Here is an 11,161-nt window from a genome sequence, read left to right as displayed (position 1 = left end):
GATATCTGTGGAGGGGTGTAAGATATTTGTGGTTGTTACTAAACTTAAAGCTCTGAAAAAACATTTTCCTATTCTCAGGGTAATTTGCATTCTAAAGTGAAAAGGTTACAACATGTTTAATTGGAGAGGATACAAATGAATGTGTTAGAGATGAAGAGGTTGTTTATGTTTGTTATAAAACTGGAATCAAATAACACACGAAGAACAATAAACAGAATCGACGAATTGGATTAAAGGAACGAATCAAATCAAGAACAAACTAAAAGATTAAAAAATCGAAAGAAAATTATCGAGTGAATGAGCCAATTGCAACTAGCCGTTACCCAAGCCCTAACTACCTGAAATAGCTGCCCAACTAGCAAGTTTCAAGATTGACACCTTTTAGCCCTGCACTTTTTAAACTGTAAGAAAACAGTATAAACTTCAATTCCCGCACAAGCTGTGTAATGACTTAACTGCCTTTGACTTCCAACTCCTATTTCAGACTTCTTAACTAACTTGTTGACTTTCGTTGACCTACTGAAATATCGTTAAACACTATATATCGACAATATTAAAGCTTATAAAGAGGCTTTACTTGATTTTGGAAGCAAAAATCTAGTCTAGAATACATTGCTAAAAAGTTGGTGATCAAAACTATTTTCATCAATGTGTTAAGCATAGGGAAGTAAGAAACAAGTATGGATTTGAATGGGAACTTGTATCAGGGTTGTGAAACGACAAACACTATATATCATCAATCTGTTAAGCATAGGGAAGCAAGAAACAGGTATGGATTTGAATGGGAACTTGTATCAGGGCTGTAAAATTTAAACACTATATATTAACAATATTAAAATATACCTCTAACCATCAACGTTGCTTAGAGTGATGAGTGAGCACAAAATGACAACACCGGAATCTTCATCACCTACGCCAGGGCCTTCTTTGTCGCGCATGAAACCCAAAACCGCTTGCATGATGTACCACCTCAACCATTCAGAGCATCGCTGAGTCATCAAATGTTTAACAAGCATCGCCACGCGTTCCTGTTCATAAGTGTAACGACTTGCACAAAAATGTCCTAAAATGCTCCGTAAGTGAAAACCCGAGCCCGTATATCTTTCCTATTTACAAAAATCCAAGAAAACATGAAAAATTAGTCTGTCGCGGGCTGCGACAGACTGAAGGACATCCGTCGCGGGGCTCGACAACCTTAAATGCTCTGAATAACGATGACGGCCACGTGTCACACACGTGGCAAATCTAGGGGTGACACAGTAGTCCTAGCCGTAGCTAGGGAGTCCCTCACAGGCCGCGAAGGACTTAACCGCATGTCGCGGGACGCAAGAAAGTCACAAATCAGCTATATATTGAGCATTGCATGGGCAGTCTTCTGTGCTTGAAAATTTTCTTTCAAATCACCATATTCTGCTATAAATACACGTCCAAAGTATCGAAAAGCTGCTACGATAACGGGGTAATAACTCGATCACTGCTAAAAACAATGTCCGATCGATTAAAACTGATTCGATGGATGTTTATGTGCTGCATACATAGGCTATACTTTGTCATTCGTCGTGAGGGTTTCAATCTCATGAATTATCGTAAATGTTGAATTAAGTTACTAACCTAGTTTCATTTGCATTGTATATTTTACTAGGTTTACCAGCATAACTAGTAGGCAACCTGTGACCATTTAAATCTGCAATGTGAGTCATTCTCTTTTTGTCAAATTGTTTTACAAAACCCTAAATGTTTTCCAGTTATAATTACATGGATTAAGTCTTTGTTATCTTAAATTACTGACAGTACTTGGGGTTTTGTATACATTACTTATTTAACATCACTTTTAGGTGAACGGACCTAAATAGTGATAACGTCACTTTTGGGTGAACGGACCCAATAGTGATATGACCACAGTCACAGATCCGGTCGAGTGACAACTGGGTCAGCTAATTATAAGATAGAAGCAATTGGAATCGCTCTTAATACTGTAAATTATAACAATGTGTCTTTTGTACAATTTGAATGCACTCGCCAGTATTTTTCGCTGATCAAATCTTTTTAAAACATGTTTCAGGTGATAGGTGATTTACTGTGAGGAAAAGGAAAAGTGCCGCGTAGCACTCTAGCTTAAAGAAAGTGGCTCAGTAAATAAATAAACATGTTTTATGTAATCAGGGGATTTCCCAGTGAAATTCCTTTATTGTAAAATACAGGATTTGTCCCGAAACTTATAATAAAATAATTCGGTGTATTCTGTTTAAACGATCCTGTTAAAATTTCCGCTGCCAATTAAATACCAATACCACGGGTTTCTGTCTCGCGACTTCTGAACCGGGCAAAACGGGTCGGGGGTCGTGACAATAAGAAACCTCAACCTCTCAAAAAATTGATAACTTATAAAAGTATAATACAAAACATGATCGAACAAAATGTTGTTTACGTTTCATTAGATCACACAATACAATCAGAAGTTTAAACCAAACGCTATTGAGACACGATTACATATTTGCATGTGAAATCAACAAACACTAAGTCTGCAATTTCACTACCATGGCTCGCCACCAAAAGTAGCATCTCTATTCATTCATTCAAAACTCAGATCCTTCAGTTCGAAAAAAAAATTCTAGCAAATTACTAAACAAAACACGATCAACCAAAAATTTGTTTACGTTTCATCGAATCACACAAAATAATCAGAAGTTTAACGCACACATAAAAATAAACATCATTGAGATACGATTGCATATGAAATCAATAAACCCTAAATCTCCAAGTTCACTACTGAAATATGCTAAATCATTCAGAAAACACCAAAACTAGCATCTATTCTAAATGCAGTTCAACCAAAACTCTGATCAGTTACAAAAGAAAACACAATCAAACAAAAAGTTATATACATTTCATCAGATAGCACAAAACAATCAGAAATTTAACTTATATATAACAGCATTGAGAAATGAATTGCTTACGAAATCATCAAACCCTAAATCTCCAGTTTCACTACGTTAAATACGCTAACTCATTCAGCAAACACCAAAAGTAGCATCTATTCTTCAGTTCGAACAATTTTTTAATAAAATACGAAACAAAACATGATTGGACAACAAATTGCCGTATATATTCCATCAGACCGAACAACACAATAAAAAATTGAACGAATATATGAAAACCAAACCTTATATCTTCAATTTCACAACTATAATACACCAACTCATTCAGCAAACACGAAAAGTAACATCTGTTAAGCACTTCTATACACAGATTCTTCAGTTGGAACAAAAATTCTTAGTACATATTCCAAAACAAAACACGATCAACCAAAAAGCTGTTTATGTTTCATCGGATCACACAAAACAATCAGAAATTAAACCTATACAATATAGAGGTACAATCGCATATAAAATCAACAAACCCCAAATTTCACTACTAAATACACTAAATCCTTCAGCAAACAACAAAATAGCCTCTATTCATCCATTCTATGTCCCACCCCGACCCACAGCGGAATAGGTGATCGGGGCATGATTGGGTTGACTTGAGAGCTTATGACTTCTTATTACGTGTTTTAAATAATAATTTATTTATAACAAATGTTTCACGAAGCAAATAATTCAAATACACAATTACAAACACAAGACATTGTTCATAACAAATAAACTACTATCATTCGTTTCTTGTTAACTAAGGCACATCCTATGTCCAATCTTCACTTCGTACATGTTCACCTGTATCATGTGTAAAAATGGTTTTGGGTCAGCAAAAGTTGGCGAGTAGATCTTTATTTGTTTTTATTTAACCTTAACATACTAGTTGATTTTATTTAATAAAACTTATGTAACATGCAATATTAAATGTAATAGTGACATCAATAAATAATTCATCAATCAATCCACATCAATCAGTAATGTTACAAAACATAATGAAACATGACCAGTGAAACAAATGATGCGATTCAAGCCCCGAGAGGCGAAAAGTGAAACTGCGAAACAATGAGGTGATACCGAGTTCGCCCCATGGCCGTGGGGGAACCGGTCAACCAATGGTGGATCCACGCGAAACAGAGACACAAAGCGGTAAACACGTAATACATGTATTTGAAACAGATGGCGAAACAATGCGATACCAAACATGAACACATATGATATTTAAGTTTGCATGTTGGGAATATAATATGAAACACTTATAAACACGTGAACATTTGATACACCCCAAAAAGTTAGAGTGACAAAAAAGGGATGAAGTAAGATCTACTCACAGCGGTTGCGCTTGTGATTCCTTGTAAAATAACGCACGAGTAAACGTTGAAAATTCCAAAAGAACGAACACGATTACCCTAAACGTTAAAATACCACATAACGAACTAGTTATTATTTATGTAAAAGTTGAAAATTTCAAAAGAACGAACACGATTACCCTAAACTTTAAAATAACGCACGAGCAAAAGTTGAAAATTCCAAAAGAACGAACACGATTACCCTAAAGGTTAAAATAACGCATGAGTAAAAGTTGAAAATTCCAAACAGATGGCGAAACAATGCGATACCAAACATTAACACATATGACGTACTCGCCCGGAGCCTAGGCGCAAGGTGTAAAAAAAGCGTGGGTTTTTTTTTAAGAAAAGCGCACATACAGAAAAAAAAATTAAAAAAAAAATTATGCTTTGAAAATAAATAAGATTCCACATATAAACTAAAAAAAAACTAGTATATATGTCATTTAAGATCATGTAGTGATGTGTGTAAAATACAACATATAAATTACATCAAATGTGGCGTAAAACTAACCCTTTTTTGGGTACTAATGTTGGAAAAAGTGTGCTTTTGTCTTCCTTTTGTATTTTCAGGGTTAAAAGAGCTTAAATGAACAAAAGAAGCAAAAACACAGCAAAATCTAACACAAATACAAGAAAAGGAACAAACGTGGCATGCCCCACTCCTCGACAGCATCTTCCCAAACAAAAACAAGACTTCAGAAGGCTGAACACGCCTCGTGCCCAGCGGACACGGGGGCGTGCCCAAGTGTCTACAGAAAAGACAAAGTTATAGAAGCTTCGATTTCCCAACACGGGGGCGTGCCCAGCTCCACACGGTCGTGGTCAATGCTAAGATTCGCAGAATCCAAGCAAATCTTGATAGTACAAATACGCTTCTGCATACGGGGCCGTGCCCAGCGGACACGGGGGCATGGTCAACTAATACAGACAAACTGCATTAAATGAAGAAAGAGAAAGTGGGTGGACACGGGGTCGTGCCCAATGGACACGGGGCCGTGTCCGAGCTTCTGTGCAGGCTATAAATAGGGGTGCTTGGTTCACCTCAAAGGCATTCCTTGACAAACCACCTCTTTCCCACTTCACCCACACTCCACCACCATCACAACACCCATATCCACCACCATCATCCATCATCCATCATAGAGTATGTGTAGTAGTCTCGGGATCCAAGATTGATAGTAAGAGTTCTTGACAATCAAAGGCCATGTTTGCCTAAGTCTCTTACATCAGTTAGTGAAGACAAGCATTTAGTGTAATACTTTTGTTTTTTAATCTTTTCGCACTTTTTATTTGGTTTTGTATTAATGATTTTAATAACTAGTTTCTTATGTTGAAGGTGAAACTTCCATATCATTTGTCCGTTGTGTCTTGGCATTATTTTACTGTCTATATAAAATAAAAGATTTACATCATTCATATCTCCACGGTCTATATGGAGATATGTTGGCTACCTGGTCGGGGGTTAAGGGAATGGTTTGGTAAGGTTCTTGCCTTGTTCGGTGTATAGATCCTGCAAGGACCTGGGTTAAGCTTACTAGGACCTCCTTCAATACCCACTGGTATTGGATGGCGGGGGTGCGAATGGCTTGATCCCCCTCATATGTAAACTACTATTAATACATTAACCCGGCTACTTGAGATTGTATCCCTGCTGACTCAAACCACTTTGCCGAGGGTAACGTCACATCACGCATTAATAACTTCATTAATTATCTTTCAATAATCCAACCCTTTAGGATTGTATCCTTGCTGACTTAAACTACTGGGTTGAGGGTAACCTATGCAGTTAATCTCGGCGATATATCGGTGATATATCGTCGAGATATCGGTTATCGGTCATGGGTTAGAATATCGGTCTGTTATATCGGACCTTATATCGGTCACCGAGAATATCGCCGAGAACTACCGATATAGCGCCGATATTCTGCATAATTCATCTCGGCCATCTCACCGAGAATCTCGGTTGGGCCAATTTTGAGTTTTTTTCTTATATCCTGCCACTAATAGTCCAAAGCCCATATCGTTTTTGTTATTCTTGGCCCAATTGTAACCTTAATCCAGTATCAAAACACTTATCCCTCAACGATCCAGTCAACCCTAATTCATCAATCATCGACGTCAATTCTTCTCAGTCCCAAAGTTCCAGTCGCATCTTCCGGACTCAGTCGCAAGTCACAAAAGTATGCATCTTCCATGTTTACATCAAATTGTTCAATCGGTTCCAGCCTAAAATGTTTGGTTCTTATCTTCAAAGTTCAATATGCAGCTTTAATGTTATGAAGCTTTAATTGTTTTCACTTTTCAGCTTAATGAAGTTTATTATTTATTAATGATGTTCATCACTTATTTAATGATGTTTATTAAATATTGGTTACTTATTTAATGCAGCTTTAATATTAACAGAAGCTTTTCTTTAATGTAGTTAATAATCACAGTAGATTATTAATAAAGTTCAATATTTTGTGTAATAAAGTTCAATATTTTGTGTATTATTAAAGTTGGACATTCACAGTAGACTATTAATATTTGTGTGTCTGATACTTTGTGTACATTCTGTCATACTTTGTGTACATTCTGTCTCTAATACAATGTGGTCTAACTAGTGAAGTTTTCAACTTTTCACATGTTGACAGATTTTATAATGGATGGTACAAATCCATCTTCACATGCATCCGCATCGACACACCCTACAAACACAAATACAATGTCATCTGATGCGAACACTGTCCCAAAACCTTCAAATAGAGATATGGCATGGGAATGGGGAAAGTGTAGAGATCCCTTGAGAAAACAATGCGTATGGTGCAAACTTTGTCGTCATAAGATGAGCGGAGGAATTACACGACTAAAGCAACATCTTACTCATACCGGAGGACAAATCAAAGGTTGTTCGAAAGTGAGTGTGGATATCCAGCAAAGAGTCTCAGCGTCAATTAAAGAAAAGGAAAAGGTACAACTAGAAAAGAAAAGAAATATGGAGATTCTTAGAACACATTCAATTGATGTTGATGAAGACGAGGATGAGGACGATCAATATAATGTACAAGAAGTTGTTACAAAAAAATGTTTCAAAGAAAAAGAAATTTGTGGGTTCTAGCAATGTGCGAGGTTCTATTGATAGCATGTTTAAGACCGATCATGGAAAAACAAAGCAAACTACAATGGATAGAAATAATCCAATAAAAGAGAAGTTAAAGATGGAAGCTTGGGATAAATTTGCAACTTGGGCTTATTCGGTTGGTTTACCCTTCAATGCCGTACGTGATGAAGGTTTCCAAGATATGATCAATGCCATTGGAGATTATGGAAGAGGTATTTAAATTGTGATAAAGATTTAATGATAGTTTATTATTTATTAATTTGTTTATTACTTAAAGTTTATAAGTTATTACATTATTATAGGTATGCCAGCTCCATCTTATCATAATATTCGTGTGTCATTGATGAAACGAAAGTTGGAAGAAACGAAAGAATTTGTGGATTCGTTTCGGCCACATTGGGAAGAATATAAGTGTAGCATCATGTCCGATTTTTGGACAGACGGGAAAGGAAGGTGTTTGATAAACTTCCTAGTCAATTGTCCTTTTGGAACGGTATTTTTGAAATCAATTGATGCATCGGAGCATGTGAAGAGTGCTGATTTAATTGTGAAGATGATAAATGAGGTGATAATAGAAGTTGGAGAGGCGAACATTGTGCAGGTACTTCTACATATTTGTTAAAAATGCCATAAAATATTATTTGTTATGTTTTGACTTATACTTTGTTTCTTATAGTTCATTACAGATAACGGGTCAAACTTTAAATCCGCTGGAACGATTTTACAAGAACAACATCCTAGGATGTTTTGGACTCCTTGTGCAGCACATTGTGTGAACCTCATGATTCAAGATATTGGTGAGAAAATACCAAAGATAAAGACTACCCTGGCTGATGCAAGAGCAATTGTGGTTTTCATTTATAACCACGGAAGGATTCTTAATCTAATGAGGAAGTTGACAAAAAACAAAGAGTTGCACAGGTCTTGTGTAACTAGGTTTGCAACTCAGTTTTATACCATTCAGAGTGTCCACGAGAATCGACATCATATTCAAGTATTGTTTGTCTCTGAAGAATGGAGGAAAAGTAGTTTTTCAAAGACAGTGGCTGGAAAGAGAGTCGAGCGAATAGCGGGAAAAACGGAATTTTGGGACAACATACAACTAGCTTGTCAAGTGCTAGCTCCTTTGGTTGATGTGATTAGATTGGTTGATACGGAAGAGAAGCCAAGTATGGGTTATATCTATGTTGCAATGGTTAGAGCAAAGGAGCAAATCACGAAAAATGTAACTGATGTAAAACTTGTCCGTAAAATTAAAAGTATGATTCAAGCAAGATGGACCGACCAACTTCATCACCCGTTACATGCAGGTATTAATTATTGAACTTAAAATTTATTTGTATAAAATTAAATTAATATAGATCGTTTACTTTTAATATTAACTCGTTATTTAATGTGTTGAAGCTGGATATTACTTGAACCCCGCTATTTTACATGGGGAAAATTCGAAAGATAAAAAAAAGAACGCGGAAGTTTTGACGGGACTTTACGAGGCTATTGACTGTCTAGTGCCCATTATAGAGGAGAATGATAAAGTGAGGCAGGACTTGAATCTATACATTGATTCAGTTGGGCAATTTGGATCCGCGGCTGCTATAAGGGGTAGAATGAAAGTTGCACCATGTAAGTATATATATATATAGTTTATTTTATTTTATTAAATCACTCCAATTATTTATAACAAATATGTAAATGATTAAATGTAGATATATGGTGGCGTACATATGGGATCGACACACCTTTGCTCCAATCATTTGCTATTAGTGTCCTCAGTCAAACTTGTAGCACTTCACCTTGTGAACGCAATTGGAGTACATTTGACAATGTAAGTTATTTCTATTAAATTACATTTAATTTAACTTATTTACTTCGTTAAGTATTTCTTTTATTCTTTATGTTCAGTTACACTCAAAGAAAAGAAATTGTCTTTTGCAACAAAAACTCAATGATCTTGTATTCATTCAATACAACACAAGGTTACAAAGGCGCTTCAACTCATTAAAAGCCAACAGATCTTTGGATCCCATTTTGTTGAGAGATGTAGAGGAAAATGATGATTGGGTTACACCAACACAAGATGAGCTTCAAGACTTTGTTCAGGGTACAGATGGTCTTCGTTGGTCGGATGTACGAGAGGCCATGGGAGGAAACGAAGAAGTTGGGCCAAGTACTAGGACCAAAAGATCACGCTATAGAGATGATGATGATGATGATGTTCCAATCAATGTGGAAGATGATCTTAATGTACAATTGGATCAGATGGTTGATGTGGACTCGGAGGAAGATTTTATGTCTTATGATTAGGTTTTAGTGTTTTAGGTTATGAATTATGATGAACAAATGAACAATCGGTTGCCTTGGTTGATCTTGATCAACACTTCTTTATTTTGCTATTAATATTAGATAAGTTCTAGACTTCTAGTATATAAATATATGCTCTAGATGTGAATATATATATATATATATATCATATAGGGTCTGGATATATATATATATATATATATATATATATATATATATATATATATATATTTATGCATGATATTATAAATTACCGATATCTCACCGCGATAAACGATATCTCAAATATCGGTACTTGACAGATAACCGATATTTTTCCGCATTAACTGCATAGAGGGTAACATCACCTTCAAAAGAGGGGCCTACTACAATAACTAAGATAATCTCTTAAAAAGTGCAAAAGTGCGGAAAACATCAAAGGTTACACTAAAGGCGAGTCGGATCCAAGTGATTCATCTTGTCCATCTGTTTTTATTTTATTTTTATTTTCAGCATTTTTAGTTTTTATTTTCATGATTAAAACCTTTTTCTAAAATTTTGATTTGATTAGACATTGAGGATAAACCGGTACTAAAAGCTCTTGTGTTCTTGGACGACCTCGGTATCTTACCAACGCTATACTACGTTCACGATGGGTGCACTTGCCCATATGTGTGTTTAGTGTTAGTAAAATATCTTGTTTTATAAATTTAAAACTTGACTAAGTGGTAAAAAGGGCTAAAAATATATAGTTAAAATTATATAACACACCGCACACATCAAGTTTTTGGTGTCGTTGCCTGGGACACAAGGATTTTAAGAAAGTTAGGAATCAACGGCCTAATCTTTAGTAGTGCAGAGCTCAGCACGGGCCGTGCCCGCTGAACAAGCCCCGTGCCCAATCTTTGGTACTGGCAATCCTGTTTTAAGTCAGCCAGTAGCTGAACACGGGGCCGTGCCCAACCAACACGGCCCGTGCCCAACCAACAGTTACTGAAAAACAGAACCGTAAGATCCCGACGGTTGGTAATTTCTGACACATCTATGTGCGATACTGATTTTTTTTTACTACCGCTACTCTTATGGTACGTGGTGTCAAATATGTGGCGGAACTCACGAAAATTTAAAATGTTATTTTTAAATTACACTACCCACTATATAGACCCATTGTTTTCCTGTAGCCTTAAGAGGGGCGATAGTAAAAATAATCCTTATCTCTTACTCGAATGCTCTCAATCATCTATTCTAAATGAATTGATTCTCAAAGAATTTTTTCAATTAGAAGATCTAATTCTTAATTGGATAAAAGAGCTTGAGACTGACATAACTAATTCATCTCAAGACAACGCCCAAGAAGAATTAGTAAGGACGCATTCGGATAAAAACAACACTGCCACTCCTAAATTTACCTCTAACTCTTGCGAAGACTTGAGGGATAGTCGTCCCTGTGTCGATTGTGCCGTGAAGGACTCCCCATCGACCTCCGTAGATGCATACATAGACCTGAGCGATTCGAC

At 36.2% G+C, this 11,161-nt stretch overlaps 1 protein-coding gene across 1 annotated transcript; it reads left to right on the top strand.

Annotated features, from left to right (window-relative positions):
- The first annotated feature begins 7,425 nt into the window (after positions 1-7,425).
- Positions 7,426-9,739, top strand: LOC110923925. The gene is made up of 6 exons (XM_022167978.2): positions 7,426-7,576; positions 7,667-7,965; positions 8,041-8,674; positions 8,769-8,987; positions 9,071-9,189; positions 9,267-9,739. Exons 1-6 carry the CDS (start codon positions 7,426-7,428, stop codon positions 9,666-9,668), a joined length of 1,824 nt encoding a protein of 607 aa, XP_022023670.2. The 3' UTR covers positions 9,669-9,739.
- Positions 9,740-11,161: the final 1,422 nt, after the last annotated feature.

The sequence above is a fragment of the Helianthus annuus genome, chromosome 17 (assembly GCF_002127325.2).
Source record: "Helianthus annuus cultivar XRQ/B chromosome 17, HanXRQr2.0-SUNRISE, whole genome shotgun sequence".
NCBI lineage: Eukaryota > Viridiplantae > Streptophyta > Magnoliopsida > Asterales > Asteraceae > Helianthus > Helianthus annuus.
Note: the sequence above shows the minus strand (reverse complement) of the source record. Positions and strands in the feature narration are given on the sequence as shown.

Coding starts and splice junctions, on each gene's coding strand:
- LOC110923925 (XM_022167978.2), top strand. CDS start 7,426: ATGGATAGAAATAATCCAATAAAAGAGAAGTTAAAGATGGAAGCTTGG. Junction 7,966..8,040: donor GAGAGGCGAACATTGTGCAG/GTACTTCTACAT, acceptor TGTTTCTTATAG/TTCATTACAGATAACGGGTC. Junction 9,190..9,266: donor ATTGGAGTACATTTGACAAT/GTAAGTTATTTC, acceptor CTTTATGTTCAG/TTACACTCAAAGAAAAGAAA.